Below are 21889 nucleotides of genomic sequence, written 5' to 3' on the forward strand. Positions count from 1 at the left end.
TGTGCTAGACTTTGGCGTCATTGAGAATGGAGATATTTGTAGAGCCTCCTCTTCCTCTAGTGTGTTGTTTAATCGTCCACCTCCATTCACGACTATATATTACATGACTGCAATGCTTAGATCTGATCTGTTGGTTGTGGATCACATAGCTCTGTTTATCAATTGCTGCTTATGCTGTTTGGCATGCAAGTAGTCCTTTTTGGTGGCTTCACCAGACTGACAACTCATCTTCAGGTATGTCTGGTGCTTCTCCTGGCATGTCCTCCTGCACTCTCCATTCAACCCTGGCTTGATGATGATGGTTGAGTGGGGGATATGCTGGGCCATAAGGTTACAGATTGTACTGGGGTACAATTCTGCTGCTGTTGATGGCCCACAATGCCTCATTGATGCCCAGTCTTGAGTTGCTATGTCTGTTTGAAGTCTGTCCCATTTAGCAATGATGTTTCCACACAACACTATGGAGGTAATTCTCAATGTGAAGGTGGGCCTTCGTCTCCCCAAGGACTGTACAATGGTCACTCTTACTGATACAGTCATGGACAGATGCATCTGCAGCTGGTAGATTGCTAAGGATGAAGTCAAATATATTTTTCCTTCTTGTCAATTCCCTCACCATCTGCCACTGACCCAATCTACCAGCTATGTCATTTAAGACCTGACTTGCTTGATTAGTAATATTGCTGATGATCCACTCTTGGTGGTGGACATTGAGTATATTTTATGCCCTTGCCATCCTCAGTGCTTCCTCTAAATGTTGTTGAACATAGAGGAGTACCGATTCATCAGCTGATGGAGAACAGTCACAAAGATGTGCAGGTTAGGCGGATTGGCCGCGCTAAATTGCCCGTAGTGGTAGGTTTAAGATTAGATTAGATTACTTACAATGTGGAAACAGGCCCTTCGGCCCAACAAGTCCACACCGACCCGCCGAAGCGCAACCCACCCATACCCCGACATTTACCCCTTACCTAACACTACTGGCAATTTAGCATGGCCAATTCACCTGACCTGCACATCTTTGGACTGTGGGAGGAAACCGGAGCACCCGGAGGAAACCCACGCAGATACGGGGAGAACTTGCAAACTCCACACAGTCAGTCGCCTGAGTCGGGAATTGAACCCGGATCTCTAGTGCTGTGAGGCAGCAGTGCTAACCGCTGTGCCACCATGCCGCCCACACGGTGAAGGGGTAAATGTAGGGGAATGGATCTGGGTGGGTTGTAAGGTATGATTCCATGAGCATGACTATGTCAGGCTGTTACTTGACTCGTCTGTCAGACAGCTCTCCAAATTTTCGCATTTGCCCCCAAATATTAGTAAGGAGGACTTTGCAGGGTCGATGGGCTGTTTCTATTGTCGCCTTTTCCAGTGCCGAAGGTCATCCATTTCATGTCAGTTCTTTGAGACTTTGTAGCAACTGGTATAACTTGCTAGAGGGAAATTGAGAGTCAACCACATTCTTGTAGGTGTAGTGTCACATGTCGGCCAGACCAGGTGCGAATGGCAAATTTCATTTCATTTCATTTCATTTAAGGACATTAGTGAACCAGATGGGTTTTTCCGGCAATGGACAATGGTCATCATTAGATTCTTAATTCCAGATTTTCAAAATTGATTTCAAATTCCTCTCTGCCTTGGTGGGATTTGCACCTGGGTATCCAGAGCATTACCTGGGTGTGAGGTTTAATAGTCTAGCGATAATATCTCCAGGCCATTGCCTTCTCCTTTATTCAGATTATTTATAAAAATAAATTATATGACTGTTCAAAGTTGATTTAGCATAAAGTACAAACCATTTCTTCAAATGCTGTTTCTAACTCACTACATTTGCAATTACAGTTAATATTTGTAGTGTTCATTGGATGACAAACATACAGGCCAATGGGTTTTTCTCTGATATTAGCTTCTGGGTGTACAGTGTGTCCCTAGAAAAGTCCACAGAACACAGAACATTATACCATGGAACTGCTCAGGATGAACCTTGACAAAATCCATTGCATCCCTCTCCAGATTTCTTTCTGAGGCACAATCACAGAGCATGGAAACAGACTCTTTCATCCAGCCAGTCCACGCTGACATTGTTCCCAAAGCAAACTATTCCCACTTGCCTGCTTTTGGCCCATATAGAACATTACAGCACAGTACAGGCTTTTCGTCCCTCTATGTTGCACTGACCTGTGGAACCAATCTGAAGCTCATCTAACCTACACTATTCCATTCTCATCCACATGCCTATCCAATGATCGTTTAAATGCCCTTAAACTTGGCAAGTCTACTGCTGTTGCAGATAGTGTGTTCCATGCCCCTACTACTCTCTGAGTAAAGAAACTATCTCTGAGATCTATCCTATATCTATCACCCCTCAAATATAAAGCGCTATGTCGCCTCGTGCTAGCCATCACCATCCGAGGAATAAAGCTCTCAGTCCAATCTATCTAACCCTCTGATTACCTTATGTGTCTCAATTAAGTCACCTCTCAACCTTTTTCTCTCTCTAACAAAAACAACCTCCGGTTTGTCAGCCTTTCCTCGTAAGACCTTCCCTCCATACCAGGCAACGTCCCAGTAACTCTCCTCTGAACCCTTCCCAAAGCTTCCACAGCCTTGCTATAATGATGTGACCAGAACAGTACACAATACTCCACATGTGGCCACATCAGAATTTTGGACAGCTACAACATGATCACAAGATTTCAAAACTTAATCCCTCTACCAATTAAAACTAACACCCTGTATGCCTTCTTAGCATCCGTATCTCCCTGGTTGGCAACTTTCAAGGATCTCTGTACCTGGAAACAGATATCTTTCTGTTCATCGACACTACCAGGAATTTTACCATTAGCCCAGAACTCTGCATTCCTGTTACTTATGCCAAAGTGAATTGCCTCACACTTTTTTGCATTAATCTCCATTTGCTACCTCTCAGCCCAGCTCTGCAGCTTATCTATGTCTCTTTGTAACCTACAACACCCTTCATTACTACTCACAATTCTACTGACTTTAGTGTCATCTGCAAATATACTCACCCATCCTTCTATACCCTCATCCAGATCATTTATACAAATGTCAAACAACAGTGGACCTAAAACAGATCCTTGAGGTACCCCACTAGTAACAACTTCAGGATAATTATTTCCCATCAACCACTACCTTCTGTCTTCTTTCAGCTAGCCAATTTCTGATCTAAAGCGCAAAATCACCCTCAATCCCATGCCTCCATATTTTATCCCTCCAAACCTTTTATTCATTCAAATGTCTTTCAAATGTTCTAACTGTACCTGCAACTACCGGTTCCACTGGCAATTCATTCTACATATGAACCACCAAAATCTCACATTTATCCCAATTAAACTCCATCTGCCATTCGTCAGGCCATTGATCCAATTGAATCTGATCTGTTTGTAATCTTAGATAACTTTCTTCACTGTCCATGATACCACTAATTTACAAACCATGTCTCCTAAATTTTCATCCAAATCATTTATATAAATGTCAAAGAAAAGTGGACCCTTGTGGAACACTGCTGGTCACAGGTCTCCAGTCTAAATAACAACCATCCACTACCACCTTCCCACCTTTAGTGCTTAAGTTGACAGTCTGTTTATCTCTGCAGCCATTTTGAAGGGAATGGGCGGAGAGGGGTGTCTCCAGTGCTGTTGAAGAAGCTGACAGGAAGGGCTGAGCTATGTGTTGGTGATTGTTGAAAAATTCTGGCAGTGAGACATTCAGCCATTTGATTTACAGTCTATCTGTGCCAGTTTCAGATATCCTGTCAGACTGTTCCCTAAGCAAATTTGCCAATCAGCTTAAGGGCAAATTTGGCTAGTGTATATTTATTTCCCATTTGTCTAGAGTTTGTACATTGTTTCCCTTGGAACGTAGTTCATTTGTGATCGTCAAAGAAAGCCATAACTCAAGTTTAGGGAATGGGCCAGACCTACAAATACCTTGCATTTGATGCCCAGAGAGGCATTCCTTTATGCTTGGCTTTTGTTTCATCTTAGTGTACACTATAGTCCTTTTGAAACCACATCACAAGTACTTTTGGGTTGTCTGACTTGATAGTTAAGGGGCAAAGGATCGGTCAGCTCAGTTGGCAAAGAATATAGGCTCCCTCTCACCACAATTATGTGCACTAACAGCAATTACAAGCATAAATAGTTGTAGTGGGGGCTTGAGATCAGCACGCAGCAAGATTATGGTGAGCTGTTGGGAGCAAGTCTACTGGGTTTCATTGTGTACAAATCTATATGACCATTGGTATAATCATCCGTCTTTGGGATCAATAGAAATGGAGAATTGTAGTTCGTCCTATTAGATCACAACTGGATTCTGAATCCGTTGTAGCTTCCCACCAATACAACGACAGTATTTATGGAGGATTTAATGCAGGATTTTGGGGTTTGCCTGTCACCTGGAGAGTCATAGCATGGCTCACATTGCCTCTTGCGTGAAGGCTCACTGGAATCAGGCCCTTCTCATGTGATCAGTTGAGAATCAAGGATCCCATGGTCGATGTATCTGCACACTCCCACCAAGATCAGCAACCAATCACAGCTTCATTAGAGCTTCAATCCAGTTGCGTCAAAAATGCTACTTTCTAAACATGAAACTATTTACATTCACATGAATGCTATGAGGATATCTTGAAACTTACAGACCGTTGTTATAACTTTGTCTGAAAGATTTTAGATGATGGTCTTTCCCCACTGCACCTTTGGTGGCAGCTGCCACAAGCTTTAGTGCATCCCTCAGTATATAGTCCCGCACCTTCGACTGTGACAATCTGCACCATTGGTCAAGGTCAGCTCTTTGCACAGAAAGACCAAGATGTTTTGCACAGACTTTCACAGAATTGATGATACTCCATGCACAGTTGATGTTTGTCTCAGTGTGCATCCTGAGGGACAGCCTGTAGAATACAGACTCATGCATCAAAAAGCCATTTAGTTTCAATTTGCATCTCTCTCCAGACCTTCTTTGCAAAGGCACATTCCAGAAGGAGATGTGGGAGTTGCTACACCACAAAAGCCACTTTGAGGGTAGCATGTGGTGGCAAAAAGAGCCTGGGCATACATGAGAGATCTGATGGGTAGTGTACTTCTCACCACCTACCAAGGTATGCCTTGGTTGCTTGTTGGAAAGTTATGCCAAACAACTTTCATAGTCTACTCAGGGAACCATTGACAGGATCAACTCTCTCCTTTTCCTGCATAGTCTTGAAGATGTTATGTGTTGACCACTGCCTGATGAAATTGTGGTCAAAGGTGTTTTCTTTTCTAAATTGTTTCACAAGGAATAGATGATAACTGGAGCATTATGTTTCTTGGCCAGCCCATCCTCCACAACACCAAGGTAGTCATAATATGGAACTGCCGGTGTTGGACTGGAATGGACAAAGTCAGAAGGATTATTTGAAATCACAAGCTTTCGGAGTGCTGCTCCTTTGTTAAGTGAAGCCTCACACATGCATAGATCTTTGTATGGGGTGACCCTGTGGACACAGTCCATCTTTGACCTCCAGACAAAGTGGAAGATGGCTTGAATGACTCCTGTAGTGCCGTGTACTGCAACACAGAGACTGCCTCACACTTGATCACCAGGATTTTAACTTCCAATAAAGAGGAGTGCTCCCATATGCCTAGTTTCTGTCTTACCCTGGTGATATGCTCTTTCCAAGTTTTGGCACACACTGTCTCCTCCGAACCGTATTCCCAACACCCTCTGGTAATCTGGACTGGCCGTGAAGGAGATCGGTCATCCCAGTTCCTTGTTCTTCCCTCAATTTAACTTGACTCACAAAGCCAGATTGAACTGGTTACAGGTGCTCATGACAATGCATCAGAGTTCAAAATGGCAGTGTCCTTCATGTGCAGAGAGGCTTGGATGCGCAGGTCCCCTCTGCCTGGGATAGTCATCCTTCTCTGGCTGGTATCCTTCCAGATGATGGACTCATCAAAAGGTTCTGCACAAATTACAAACAAGGCTGGAGAGAGGGTGTAGCCCTACTTGACTCCAGATCTGATTAGGAGACCTTCTCCTTCCACCCATTGATTGAGACTCACCTGCTGATGTTTGTGTACAGATGTCTGGTCCACTTGCATGTTCTCTCCCCAAAGCCCAGCAAGATGACTCAGTGGTTAGCACTGCTGCCTCACAGCACCAGGGACCCAGGTTCAATTCCAGCCTTGGGCGACTTTCTGTATGGAGTTTGCACATTCTCCCCATATCTGTGCAGGTTTACTCCCGTTTCCTCCCACAATCCAAAGAAGTGCAGGTTAGGTGAGTAGGGTAGGCCCCAACAAGTCCATACTGACCCTCCAAAGGGTGACCCATTCCTCTACCCTGTTATTCTCCATTTACCCCTGACTAATGCACCTCACTTCACATCCCTGAAAACTGCAGGCAATTTAGCATAGCAAATTCACCCAACCTGCACATCTTTTCACTATAGGAGGAAACCGGGGCACCCAGAGGAAACCCACACAGACACAGGGAGAATGTTCAAACTCCATACAGACAGCCACCAGAGACTGGAATCGAACCTGTGTCCCTGGTACTATGAGGCAGCAGTGATAACCACTATGCCGCCCAAACGGGGTGAAATCAGGGACAGTTATAGGAGAGTGGGTCTGGGTGGGTTACTTTTCAGAGGGTCAGTGTGGACTCGTTGGGATGAAAGGCCTGTTTCCACACTCTAGAGATTCTATTCTATAATTCTTTCCATTTTGAGAATGCACCCCACAGAGGCCCAGGTTAATACTCTGGCGACATGGGTTTGAATCTCACCATGGCAGTTGGTCGAATTTAAATTCAGTTCAAGAATCTGAAATTGAATGTTCGTCTCACTGACGGTAACCATGAAATTATAAAAGCATATCTGGTTCTCTGAAGTCCTTCACAAATAGAAATCTATTGTCCTTACCTGGTCGAGCCTACATATGACTACAGACAGACGACACTTAAATTGCCTAGCGGCTATTGCAGGGGGCAGTTGGGAAGGACAATAAATGTTGGTCTTTACTTCCATGGCTTTGTGGGAATTATTGGTTTTGCTTCAAAAAATTGAATTGATTGATATTTTAATATTAACTTGATTTACCATAGTTTCTCACATTGGCATTATTATCAAAGGCACCCACATCACTAGTGTGTTTTGCTTGTTATTGACTTTATTTCGCCTTTTACAATCCCAACTTTACTATAAAAGCGAACACTTGGTGAAAAATAATGACACATTGTTAATGGTTTTCTTCACAGGAAGAAGAGTTCATTAGTTTCAGAACAGAATGGAAAAGGACTCAAGGGTGAACGGAAGCACGGACCAAAGCCATCCTCTCAGCAAGGTGACAGGCCAGCTGATGAACGAGAGCATCCTAGGGAGCAGCAAGAAAGTCGGCGCTTAGAGAAAGGTCGTTCGCAAGACTATCAGGACATGGATGTGAAAATAGAGGGGGAAACAATAGCAGATGAGGTAAAACAAAAGATTGAGGAGGAGTATCAGAATCAATATAAGAGTGACCCTAACCTGGCAAGATGTCCTGTTAAACCTCAATTGGAGGAACAACAAATGCGTATGCATGCTAAGGTTTCAAGAGCACGGCATGAAAGAAGGCACAGCGATGTATCTGTACTTCAAACTGATGCAGAGGAAGGTCAGGGAGTAGAGGACCTCTTGCCAAGAAGGACTCAACTGGGGACTCAAGAACAGAAACACCCTATTGAGAAGACTGCAGATGTACAAACAACGGTTTCAAGACAGCTACATTTGTGCAGTCAGAGCCCCCCAATATCGAAGAGGAGCTCAGTTCCTGCAGAACACTTGGAGGTGAAGGATTACGATGCCCACAAGCACCTGGATCCCAGCTCTGCTGTGGTTCGGACAAAGCGAGAGAGGAATGAAACCATGCTGAGGAATGATTCACTCAGTTCAGACCAGTCAGAATCCATTCGACCACCTCCACCAAAACCACATCGAATGAAAAAGGTTGGAAAAAAAAGACAAATGTCAGTCAGTAGCTCTGAGGAAGAAGGAGCATCTACCCCAGAATACACTAGCTGTGAAGATGTGGAAATTGAAAGTGAAAGCGTTAGTGAGAAAGGTAAGGGTTGACACTTTCAATCAGCTTTAATATTGCCTCTGTGAATATATATGTAGTCATGAAATCAAACCTGGATGCCAGGAAAAATCTCATTCCATCAATGGTAGCAAATATACTGCGACAAACACTGAGGTTGATAAATCAGGATAAACATTTGGAGTTAAACAGTTGGATAACTAAACTAGGTGAGATGAAGCCAAGGTAAAAACTGGGACAGATAAATGGGAATCAACACAGACACAAACTGGGATGAACAGTGACATAAATAAACCAACATAATAATTGCAATGGCATAATGGTAATATAACTGGTGATCCAGAGCCGCGTGCTGCTGATTAAACTTGGAATCCCACCATCTCAGATGGTGAAATTTGAATTTAATAAAAAAGTGAAAGAAAATAAGAAAAATGGTAGTCCAAAGATGTGCAGATCAGGTAAAATTGGCCATGCTAAATTGCCCGTAGTGTTAGGTAAGGGGTAAATGCAGGGGTATGGCTGGGTTGCGCTTCGGCGGGGTGGTGTGGACTTGTTGGGCCGAAGGGCCTGTTTCCACACTAAGTAATCTAATCTAAATATAATCACTGTCAATTGTAGTAAAAACCCATCTGGTTCGCTAATGTTCTTTAGGTAAATAATCTACCATTTTTTCCCAGTCTAGTCTACACGTAATTCAGAACCACAGCAATGCATTTAACTCTCAACAATTAGGAATGGGCACTAAAGGCAATGCCCACAACCTAGGAACAAATTAAAATGTAATACTTAGGACAGAGACATCAGGAGAAACACAGGGATAGATAGACAGGCATGAGTACTGGGATTAACACTGGGAACAAACATCAGGATGATGTGGTATTATCACAAGATAATTAATCCAGATTTGTTCTGGAAAATGTTCTGGGGAATCACGGCAGTTGGTGGAACTTGAATTCGTTTTTTTTTAAATCTGGAATCCACTGATGACCACGTCGATTGTCAGAAATATCTGTGTGGTTCACTCGTGCCCTTCAGGGAAGGAAATCTGCCATTCTCACCTGGTCTGGCTGACACATGACACCAGACCCACAAGAATATGGTTGATGCTCAGTTGCCCTCTGAAATGGCCTAGCAAGCCATTCAGTTGTACCAATCACAACAAAGTTTCAAAGAAATTAAATGAGATGGATCACCTGCCAACGATCAAGGCAGCAGAAAATATAACCGCAGAAACAACCCTGTCAACCTGCAACGTCTTCCTTACTAGCATCTGTGGGCAAGTGCCAACATTTGGAGAGCTGTCAAACAGACTAGACAAGTAATAGCCTGACATTGTCTGTCAGACATGATTCCGTGAGACACCACCAGACACCACCATTACCATCCCTGAATATGTCCTCTCCCACCCGAAAGACAGACCCCAGCAGATGTGGCCACACACTGCTATACAGTCAGAAGGGAGTTGCCCTGGGAGACCTCATGGCTCCTGACCCCATGAAGTGTCATGGTTTCAGGTTAAATGTGGGTAAGAAAACCCCCTGCTGGTTATGGCATACTGTTCTCTCTCAGCTGCTGAATTGGTACTCCTCCATGTTGAGCAACACTTAGAGAGGATGGCAAGGGCACAAAATATACTCTGGAGGGGGATTTCAGTGTCCACCACCAGAAGTGGCTCATCAGCAGTACTAATGATCAAGTTGCTCAGGTCATAAAAGACATAGCTGCTGGACTGGGTCTGCGACCCATTGGCAATCTGGGTTTGAATCAAACCACGGTAGTTGGTGGAACTTAAATTCAATTTTTCAAACAATCTAGAACTAAGAATCTACTGATGACCATGTAAATTGTCAGAAAACCCATCTGGTTCTTCAGGGAAAGAAAGCTGCCATCCTCACCTGGTCTGGCCTACATGTGACTCCAGACTGACAACAATGTGGTTGACTCTCAATTGCCCTCTGAAATGGCCCAACCAGCCATTCAGTTGCACTAATTGCTACAAGGTCACATAGAAATGAAACTGGACGGATAACCAAGCATCGATCTTGGCACCGGAAAAGACAATAGTATAACATCCCTGTCGATCCTGCAAAGTCCTCCTCATTAACATCTTCAGGCTAGTACCACAATTTGGAGAGCTGTCACTGACTATTCAAGCCAACACCCTGACATAGTCATACTTCTGGAATCATACCTTACAGACAATGTCACAGACACCACCATCACCTTCCCTGGATAGGTCCTGTCTCACCAGCAGGACAGATGCAATAGAGATGGTGTTGCCCTGAGAGTCATCAACATTGACGCCCAACCCCATGACATCTCGTGGCTTCAAGTTAAACCCTGGCAAGGAAACCTCCTGTTGATTACCATGTACCATCCTCCCTCAGCTGATGAATTGGTACTCTTCCACGTTAAACAACACTTAAAGGAGGCACTGAGCATGGCAAGGGCACAAAGTGTACTCTGGATGGGGATTTCAATGTCCACCACCAAGCATGGCTCAGCAGTAGTACTATTGATCAAGCTGCTCTGGTGCTAAAGGACATTGCCTCAGACCCAGTCTAGCAGTAGGTGGTGAGGGAACCAGTAAGAGGGAAAAACATACTTGACCTCACCCTGAAGAATTTGCAGACGCATCTGTCCATGACATCAGTAAGAGCATCTACAGCACAGTCCTTGTGCAGATGAACTCCCACCTTCACATTGAGAATAACCTCCATCATGTTTAAACTAAATTCTCTACAGTGTAGAAACTGGCCCTTTGGCCCAACCAGTCCACACTGACCCTCCGAAGAGTAGCCCACTCAGACCTATTTCCCACTGACTAATGCACCTTACACTTTGGGCAATTTAGTGTGGCCAATTCACCTGGCCTGCACATCTTTGGACTGTGGGAGGAAACCGGAGCACCCGGTGGAAACCCACGCAGACAATGGGGAGAATGTGCAAACTCCACACAGGCAGTCACCCGAGGCTAGAATCGAATCTGGGACCCTGGCACTGTGAGGCAGCAGTGCTAACCACTGAGCCACCGTGCCACACCATATTGTGGGGCAGTATTACTGTGCTAAATGGAACAGACTTCGAACAGATCTAGCAACTCAAGATCGGGCATCCATGAGGTGCTGTTGGCCATCAACAGCAGCAGAATTGTACTCTAACACAATGTGTAACCTCACAGACTGGCATATCCCCCACTCGGCTATTCCCATCAAGCAAGGAGATCAATCTTGGTTCAATGAAGAATGCAGGAAGGCATGCAAGGAGCAGCACTAGGCATATCTGAAGTTGAGGTGCCAAATTGGTGAAACAGGGCTATGTGCATATCGAACAGCAGAAGCAGAAGGTACAGACAGAGCTAAGCAATGCCACAACCAAAAGATCAGATCTCAGCTCTGCAGTCCTGCCATATCCAGTCATGAATGGCAGTGGATAATTAAATAAAAGATACTGGAGGAGAAGGGTCCGCAAACATCCCCATCCTCAATGATGAAAGTGCCCCAGTACATCAGTGCAAAATATAAGGCTGAAGCTTTTGCAGCAATCTTCAGCCAGATGTGCCAAGTGGATGAGCCATTTCGGCCTCCTCCATTGATCCCCAGCATTACAGATGTCATTCAATTTGATTCACTGTACATGATATCAAGAAATGATTGTAGGCACTGGATACTGCAAAGGCTGATGGCCCTGACAATATTCTGGCAATAGCATTGAAGACCATGCCTCTCCCCTAGCCAATTTGTTCCAGTACAGTTACAACACTGACTTCCACAAACAGTTACTTCCACAATGTGGAAAATTGCCCACATATGTCCTGTACATAAAAGACAGAACAAATCCAACCCAGCCATTTACCGCTCCATCAGTCTACTGTTGATCATCAGTAAAGTGATGAAAGATGTCATCAACAGGGCTATCAAGCAGCTCCTGTTCAGCAATAACCTGCTCAGTGAGGCACAGTTTGGGTTCCACAGGCCACTCAGCTCCAGACATCATTACAACATTGGTTCAAACATTGACAGAAGACCTGAATTCCAGAAGTGAGGGGAGAGTGACAGCCCTTGATAGCAAGGCTGCATTCGACTAAGTTTGGCATTATGGAGCTCTAGCAAATCTAAAATCAATGGGTGTCATGGGGAAAACTTGCTACTGGTTAGATTCATACCTGACACAAAGGAAGATGGTTGTCGATGTTGGAGGTCAGTCATCTCAGCTCCAAGACATCTCTGCAAGAGTTCCTCAGGGTGGTGTCCTAGGCTCAACCATCTTCAGCTGTTTCATCAATGACCTTCCCTCAGTCATAAGGTTAGATGTAGAGATGTTTGCACAATGTTCAGCACCATTTGGACTCCACAGACACTGAAGCAGTCTGTATCCAAATGCAACAAGATCTGGACAATATCCAGGCTGAAAAGTGGCAAGTAACATTTGCGCCACACAAATGCCAGGCTATGACCATCTCCAACAAGAGTCAACCTAATCACTACCCCTTCATATTCAATAGTGATTACCAAATTACCATAAGTGAATCCCCCACCATCAACGTCTTGAGAGTTATCGTTGATCAGAAACTCAACGGGAATCACCACATAAATGCAGTGGCTAAAAGAGCAGATCAGAGACTAGGAATACTGTGGCAAGAAACTCACCTCTTCACGCTGCAAAACCTGTCCACTATCGACCAGGCACAAGTTAGGAGTGTGATGGCTTACTCCCCCACTTACTTGGATGAGTGCAGCTTTAGCAATATTCAAGAAGCTTGACACCATCCAGGACAAAGCAGCCCGCTTGATTAGCACTGCAAGCACAAGCATCCACTTTTTCCACCACCAATGCTCAGTAGCAGCAGTATGCACTATCCACAAGATGCACTGCGGATATTCACCAAAGATCCTGAGAAGGCACCTTCCAAACTCATGACCACTTCCAACTAGAAAGACAAGAGCAGCAGATATATGGAAACATGTCATGTTCAAGTTCCCCTACAATCTACTCATCATCCTCACTTGGAAATATATCGCTATTCCTTCAATGTCGCTGGGTCAACATCCTGGAATTACTAATAGCATTATGGAGCAATCCACAGCAGCTCAACCCTGGTTCAATGAAGAATACAAGAGGGCATGCTAGGAACAGCATCAGTCATACCTGAAAATAAGGTGTGAACCTGTTGAAGCTACCAGATAGGACTACTTGCATGCCAAACAGCATAAGCTGCAAGTGATAGACAGAGCTAAGCAATCTCACAACCAGCAGATCAGATCGAAGCTTTGCGGTCCTGTCACATCCATTTGTGAGTAGTCATGGATGATTAAACAACTCCCTGGAGGAGGAGGGTCTACAAATATCCACTTTCGCAATGATGAAAGAGCCCCAGCTCATCAGTGCAAAAGATAAGGCTAAAGCATTTGTAGTAATCTTTAGCCAGAAATGCCATGTGTGTGATCTCAGTCTCCTCCACTGGTTCAAACCATTACAGATGCCACCCTTCAGCAATTTGATTCACTCTACGTGATATCAAGGAAGAATTGGAGACTCTGCAAACTGCAAAGGCTATGGGCCCTGACAACATTCTAGCAATAAAAGAACATAGAACATAGAAAAATACAGCGCAGTACAGGCCCTTTGGCCCTCGATGTTGCGCCGATCCAAGCCCACCTAACCTACACTAGCCCACTATCCTCCATATGCCTATCCAATGCCCGTTTAAATGCCCATAAATAGGGAGAGTCCACCACTGCTACTGGCAGGGCATTCCATGAACTCACGACTCACTGAGTAAAGAATCTACCCCTAACAACTGTCCTATACCTACCACCCCTTAATTTAAAGCTATGCCCCCTCGTAATAGCGGACTCCATATGTGGAAAAAGGTTCTCAGGGTCAACCCTATCTAAACCCCTAATCATCTTGTACACCTCTATCAAGTCACCCCTAAACCTTCTTTTCTCCAATGAAAACAGCCCCAAGTGCCTCAGCCTTTCCTCATACGATCTTTCTACCATACCAGGCAACATCCTGGTAAACCTCCTCTGCACCCGTTCCAGTGCCTCCACATCCTTCCTATAGTGTGGCGACCAAAACTGCACACAATACTCCAGATGTGGCCGCACCAGAGTCTTATACAACTGCAACATGATCTCAGGACTCCGGAACTCAATTCCTCTACCAATAAAAGCCAGTACGCCATATGCCTTCTTCACCGCACTATTTACCTGGGTAGCAACTTTCAGAGATCTGTGTACATGGACACCAAGATCCCTCTGCTCATCCACACTACCAAGTATCCGACCATTAGCCCAGTACCCTGTCTTTTTGTTACTCTTACCAAAGTGAATCACCTCACACTTACCTAGATTGAACTCCATTTGCCACCTTTCTGCCCAGCTCTGCAACTTATCTATATCCGTCTGTAACCTGACACATCCTTCCTCACTGTCAACAACTCCACCGACTTTCATATCATCCGCAAACTTGCTCACCCAACCTTCTAGCCCCTCCTCCAGGTCATTTATAAAAATGACAAACAGCAATGGTCCCAAAACAGATCCTTGCGGAACACCGCTAGTAACTGCACTCCAAGATGAACCTTTACCATCAACTACTACCCTCTGTCTTCTTCCAGCCAGCCAATTCCTAATCCAAACCTCCAACTCACCTTCAATGCCATACCTCCGTATTTTTTGCAGTAGCCTACCATGGGGAACCTTATCAAATGCCTTACTAAAATCCATATACACCACATCTACCACTTTACCCTTGTCCACCTCCTTAGTTACCTTCTCAAAGAATTCAATAAGGTTTGTGAGGCACGACCTGCCCTTCACAAAACCATGCTGACTATCCTTGAACACATTATTCCTATCCAGATGTTCATAAATCCTATCCTTTACAATTCTCTCCAAGACTTTGCCCACAACAGAAGTGAGACTCACCGGCCTATAGTTACTAGGGTTATCCCTACTCCCCTTCCTGAACAAGAGAACCACATTTGCTGTCCTCCAGTCTTCTGGCACTATTCCTGTAGACAACGAGGACATAAAAATCAAGGTCAATGGTTCTGCAATCTCCTCCCTTGCTTCCCAGAGAATCCTAGGATAAATGCCATCAGGCCCAGGGGACTTATCTATTTTCACCCTTTCCAGAATTTCCAACACCTCTTCCCTACATACCTCAAAGCCGTCCATTCTAATTAATTGTGACTCAGTATTCACATCAGCAACAATGTCCTGTTCCTGAGTGAATACTGACGAAAAGTATTCATTCAGTGTCTCCCCAATCTCTTCAGCCTCCACATGCAACTTCCCACTACTATCCTTGACTGGACCTATTCCTACCCTAGTCATTCTTTTATTCCTGACATACCTATAGAAAGCCTTTGGGTTTTCCCTAATCCTACCAACTAAGGACTTATCATGTCCCCTCCTTCCTGCTCTTAGCTCTCTCTTCAGATCCTTCCTGGCTACCTTATAACTCTCAAATCGCCCCAATTGAACCTTCACGCCTCATCTTTACACAGGCCGCCCTCTTCCCTTTAACAAGGGATTCCAATTCCTTATTAAACCACGGCTCCCTCATACGACCCTTTCCTCCCTGCCTGACAGGTACATACTTATCAAGGACACTCAATAGTTGCTTCTTGAACAAGCTCCACATATCAATTGTGCCCATGCCTTGAAGCCTACCTTTCCAAGCCACGCATCCTAATTTCCCTGCCCCCAGCTATAACTCTTGCCCTGCAGTGCACACTTATCCCTCTCCATCACTAGAGTAAAAGTCACCGAATTGTGGTCACTGTCCCCAAAGTGCTCACCTACCTCCAATTCTAACACCTGGCCTGGTTCGTTACCCAGAACCAAATCCAGTATGGCCTCACCTCTTGTTGGTCTGTCTACATATTGTGTCAGGAAACCCTCCTGCACACATTGGACAAACACTGACCCATCTAACGAACTTGAGCTATAGCTTTCCCAGTCAATATCAGGAAAGTTAAAGTCCCCCTTAACAACCACCCTATTACTTTCACTCTTCTCCTGAATCATCCTCGCAATCCTTTCTTTTACGTCTCTAGGTCTATTAGGAGGCCTGTAGAAAACTCCTAACAGGGTGACCTCACCTTTCCTATTCCTAACCTCAGCCCAAACTACCTCAGATGGCAAGTCTTCATCCATCGTCCTTTCCACCACTGTAATACTCTCTTTGACAAGCAATGCCACACCTCCCCCTCTTTTACCCCCACCTCTGACCCTACTAAAACATTTAAACCCTGGAACCTGCAACAGCCAATCCTGTCCCTGTTCTACTGAAGACGTGTGCTCCAGAACTTGCCACTCCACTAGCCAAGCTGCTCCAGTACCGTTACAACACTGGCACCTAACTGACAATGTGGAAAATTGCCCAAGTATTGGGCAAATATTGTCCTGCACCTAAAAGCAGGACAAATCCAACCCAGCCATTTACTGCACTACCAGTCTACTCTTGATGACTAGTAAAGTGATGGAAGTTTTCATTAACTGTGGTATCGAGCAGCACATGTTCAGCAATAACCTGCTCAGTGACACAGAGTTTGGGTTCCACCCGGACCACTCAGCTCCAGACCTCAATCAGTCTTGGTATGGACTTGAACAATAGAGCTCAATTCCAGAGGTGAGGTGAGATCAAGGCTGCATTCAACCTAGTTGTTATCAAGGGGCCCTAGCAAAACTGGAATGGATAGGTACTGGGGGCAAACTCTGCGATGCTTGAGGTGATACCTGAATAAAAAGGAAGATTTTTGTGGTTTTAAATTAGATTAGTGTGGAAACAGGCCATTTGGCCCAACAAGTCTACACCAACACTCCAAAGAGCAACCCACCCACACCAATTACCCTACCCTACAATTTCCCCCTGACTAATGGATCTAACACTACAGGCAATTTAACATGACCAATTCAACTGGCACATCTTTGGACTGTGGGAGGAAACCCATGCAGACACAGGAAGAATGTGCAAACTCTACACAGACAGTCGCCCCAGGCAGGAATCAAACCAGAGTCCCTGGTGCTGTGAGGCAGCAATGCTGACCACTGAGGCACCGTGCCACCCCAAATTGGAGGTCAATTTATTCGAGGTCAGTCATCTCAGCTACAGGACATGATTGCAGGAGTTCCTCAGGGCAGTGCCCTAGGCCCAAACATCCTCAGCTGTTTCATAGACCTCATAGAACCCAAACAGTGTGGAAATAGACCATCCACCCAGACCTGCTCTCCACCCTATCCTCTGCATTTCCCATAGCTAATCCACCTAATCTGCACATCTCTGGAGTGCCAGAGGAAAAAAGGGGGAGAATGCGCATACTCCACACTAGTCAGCGAAAGCTGGAATTGAACTCTGGTCCCTGGTGCTGTGGTCATAAAGTTAGAAGTGGGAGTGATCACGTACTGAAGTAGCCCATTTTCAAGATCTGGACAATTTCCAGGCTTGGACTGATAGGTGGCAAGTAACATTTGTGACACACAAATGCTAGGCTATGACCACCACTAATAAGAGTCAATCTAACCACCACATATTGACATTCAATAGTGTTACCTTCACTGAATCTCCCACTATCAACATCCTAGGTTTATCATTGACGAGAAACTCAATTAGACTCGCCACATAAACACAGTGGCGACAATAGTGGGTCAGAGTCTAGTAAAAATATGGCGGGTAACTCACCTCCTGACTCCCCAAGCCTGTCCACCATCTTCAAGGCACAAATCAGGGATGTGACGGAATACTCTCTACACGCCTGAATGAGTGCAGACCCAACAACATTCAGGAAGCTTGACACAATCCAGGGCAAAGCAATGCTTCATTGACATAATTCCCACAAGCATCAGTTCCCTTCACCACCAATGCTCAGTAGCAGCAGTGTACTATCTACAAGATGCACTGCAAAAATTCACCAAAGATCCTCAAATAGCACCTTCCATGACCACTTCCATCTAGAAAGTCAAGAGAAGCAGACATATGGAAAAACCACTACCTTCAAGTTCTCCACCAACCCAATTACCATGCTGACTTGGAAGTAAATCACTATTCCTGCACTGTCACTGGATCAAAATCTTTGAATTCCCTCCCTAATGGATTATGGGTCAACCCACTGCAGTGGTTCAAGAAGGCAGCTGATTACCACGTTCTCAAGGAATGGTTAATAAATGTCAGCCAACCAGCCCACATCCTACAAATGATTTTTTTTTTTAAAACTACTGGAATTTTCATAGGGACAGATGCACTGGGATTAACACAGGGGCAGAAACATTGGGATAGACATTGGCAAGTCATGGTGCAATTGTACAAGATTTAATTCAAGCCACATTTGGAGTGCTGAAGAGGTTTACCAGAATGTTGCCTGGATTGGAGTGTATTAACTATTAGGAGAAGTTAGACAAACTTTGATTGTTCTTGCGAGAGCTTCAGGAGGCTGAGGAGCTACCTGATAGAAATATATAAAATTATGAGAGGCACAGATAGGGTAGAACTGTCAAATACGAAGGGGCATATGTTTGTTTAAGGTGAGAGGGAGAAAGTTTAAAGGAGTTGTGCGAGGGAAGTAGGTGCCTGGAACAGGCTGCCAGCTGAAGTGGTAGAAGCAGGTATGATAGCAAAGTTTAAGAGCATATAGACAGACATGAGTACAGGCAGCAAATAGAGGAATATGGACCATGTGGAGACAGATAGGATTAGGTTAAAATAGCAATGTAATCCACATATTCATGGTGAGTGAAAGGACCTCCTCCAGTACAAAATAAAATTATGAATGTGAAAGTTAAATTAAGGAATAAATCAATTGGAATTGTCTTTGAGACAGAAAAAATCTTTAATAAGGCAAACATTTCATCCTTTGTTAGTGTTGACTAAACCTACATATTATGATTATTTAGGTATTGGACAGTTTTTTCATTTTATGTGAGACTGTAAATAGTACAATATAATAGTTATGGTTATGAGTTTGGAAACAGACTAGTATTTTTTTCTTTTGATTATATTTGAAATTGAACAGCAGGCAGATTACTAAAAAATGTTAAATAAATATGATTTGCTTCCCTGTTAAAGGTAATGTTTAATCATAGGTAAAAGGTAAATGACCTACTCCAAATTACTGGCAGAATTCTCTTGACCTAGTTTTGGGTTAGAATGTCCCAATGAGGCACAGTGAATTCCCATCAAATATTCCCTCCCTCCTGGAAGCACGACTTTGAAGGTGTCAGGGCAAATTCAGAATGCTGTCAAACAGGAATCTGTGACTCTCGCTTTATTGTAGAGGTAGTGTATGACACCAAGGCAGCTATGCTACTAACTGTTACATATTGTTGGCTTAGCCTCAGCTGGAGTATTGTGTTTTATTCTGCAAATCGTTTTTGGAAGAGTGGCAAGGCTTTAAAGGGTTTGCAGAAGAGATTTCCCAGGATGAGAGATTTAGCTTTGTGGAGGCTTGAGTGGAGATTGTCACAGCTTAACTGTAGTGGTAAAAACAATGACTGCAGATGCTGGAAACCAGATTCTGGATCAGTGGTGCTGGAAGAGCACAGCAATTCAGGCAGCATCCGAGGACAGGCAAAATCGACGTTTCGGGCAAAAGCCCTTCATCAGGAATAAAGGCAGAGAGTCTGAAGCGTGGAGAGATAAGCTAGAGGAGGGTGGGGGTGGGGAGAGAGTGGCATAGAGTACAATAGGTCAGTGGGGAAGGAGATGAAGGTGATAGGTCAGGGAGGAGAGGGTGGAGTGGATAGGTGGAAAAGGAGCTGGGCAGGTCGGACAAGTCCGGACAGGTCAGGGGATCGAGTTGCTGGAGGTTAGAAGCTAGGATGAGGTGGGGGAAGGGGAAATGAGGAAACTGTTGAAATCCACATTGATGCCCTGGGGTTGAAGTGTTCCGAGGCGGAAGATGAGGCGTTCTTCCTCCAGGCGTCTGGTGGTGAGGGAGCGGCGGTGGAGGAGGCCCAGCACCTCCATATCCTCGGCAGAGTGGGAGGGGGAGTTGAAATGTTGAGCCACTGGGCGATTTGGTTGATTGGTGCGGGTGTCTCGGAGATGTTCCCTAAAGCTGTGATGAGTGCACCAAAAATAGTGCACACTATTGAACAAGTCTCCAGAAAATGTATAAAATCCCAATGATAATGAACTATTTTCCTCCCTGATTACTACTACTAGCAATTCCTTGCAGTCGTCTTTAGTACCTTAAAACAGTAAATCTATTTATTGTAGCACACTTAACTACTGCCTTCAGAAAATTGTGCATCTGTGGAATTCTTCATTGCAGAGGAATGTTCAGGCTGGATATTAAGTATATTTCAGGCTGAAATAAACAGATTTTTAATCAGTAAGGGAATAAACAATTATGGGGGATACGGCAGGAAAGGAGAGTTCAGAATTATCAGATCAACCATGATCTCATTGAATGGTGGAGCACTGTCGATGGGCTGAATGACCTGCTTCTGTTCTTATGGTCTAACTTTATCAAGAACAGTGAAAGAAGGATTTCTAATTTAAGCAACTTCAACTATATCCCTTCAAAACCCCAAACTACATTTGTTCACAATTAAGACAGATAAAAGGCAAAATTTAACAAATATTATGGGTGGTAACAAAATTCCTAAGATGAAATTTTCAAACCACAAGATTGAAAGTTATTTTTCTTTCCAATGTATTACTCTTTCAGTAAAGATGAAATCTGGCAAATAGTTCTAACCTCTGCATTGTTGGTAGATCTTAAGAACAGTAATAATCCATTCAGTTCCTGGAGCCTGATTAGAACACATCTGCATTTTAACTCCATTTATACAGCTTGGTTTTGTAACTATTAATACCATTTCCTGACAAAAGGTTTTCAATTTCAATTTTTCATAATTCTTTTTACTTTTGTAATGATGGGATGTTATTGTCCGTGACATGGCAGTCATCCTTCAATTCAGTGGTTGATCAAGTGAACTTTGGTCTTTTGATCAATCAATTCTTTCTTTTAAGCTTTAATGGATTTTCTGCCTTTTCTGCATACAGAGAGAAGGAGAGAAAGAGAAAGAGAGAAAGAAATGGTTGCTATTGTCTGCAGGCTCTATTGCAGTTGGCACTGATAGCATTTAGGTAAAAACAATGACTGCAGATGCTGGAAACCAGATTCTGGATTAGTGGTGCTGGAAAAGCACAGCAATTCGGGAAGGGCTTTTGCCCGAGACGTCGATCTTACTGCTCCTAGGATGCTGCCTGAACTGCTGTGCTTTTCCAGCACCACTGATAGCATTTAATACTCTGCATCTCAAATAGTCAAAGGCTGTTGCCAAGCACAATTTCCTTTACTTAGTGCTTAGTGCTCTCCAGTCTCAAATTCTCCCTCTCTCTGCCTCCAAAAAGCAATATTCTATTATATAGCTCAACGATATGCTATACAATTTTCAAGTTGCAAAACTCTTCTGTTTTTTCATTAATCACAGTTCCAAAAAATGAAAAAAAATGCGGCTTTTCATATTGCTGTTTTGAAAGAAGCAGAGTTGTATTGCAATTGCTTGGGCATGTTGAATTCAAGAAACACTTTAATTGAGTAAATAAGGTGAAACTCATTCTAGTGGCAGAAAGCCATGAGATGCTGATTAAGATTAGCAAAAAAAAAAGTAGGCAATTTAACAACTTGGGGAAAAAATGCAGTGTGTTTCTCTGATCTAACATGTACCATTTGAGTGTGTGTGATTAGATTAGATTAGATTACTTACAGTGTGGAAACAGGCCCTTCGGCCCAACAAGTCCACACCGACCCGCCGAAGCGCAACCCACCCATTCCCATACATTTACCC

The 21889-nt window shown here is 44.1% G+C and overlaps 1 protein-coding gene across 20 annotated transcripts in view; it reads left to right on the forward strand.

Moving 5' to 3' along the window:
- rims1a (regulating synaptic membrane exocytosis 1a) overlaps positions 1-21889 on the forward strand; it is an 857383-nt gene that overhangs the window by 464046 nt on the left and 371448 nt on the right. For 18 of the 20 annotated variants that reach the window (XR_015753101.1, XR_015753102.1, XM_087979575.1 and 15 more), the window contains one exon: positions 7264-8105. Coding sequence is in view for 17 of the 20 variants with exons in the window: in XM_087979575.1 (XP_087835701.1) it covers positions 7264-8105 (842 nt within the window). In the remaining 3 variants the exon portion in view is untranslated. Of the gene's footprint in view, positions 1-7263; positions 8106-13160; positions 13241-21889 lie in introns of those variants that run through there. The other 2 variants (XM_087979691.1, XM_087979703.1) reach the window with 2 other exon arrangements.

Source organism: Chiloscyllium plagiosum, unplaced genomic scaffold (assembly GCF_037043375.1).
Source record: "Chiloscyllium plagiosum isolate Xiang-an unplaced genomic scaffold, Cpla_swu_hap1 HiC_scaffold_3, whole genome shotgun sequence".
NCBI classification, from domain to species: Eukaryota; Metazoa; Chordata; class Chondrichthyes; order Orectolobiformes; family Hemiscylliidae; genus Chiloscyllium; species Chiloscyllium plagiosum.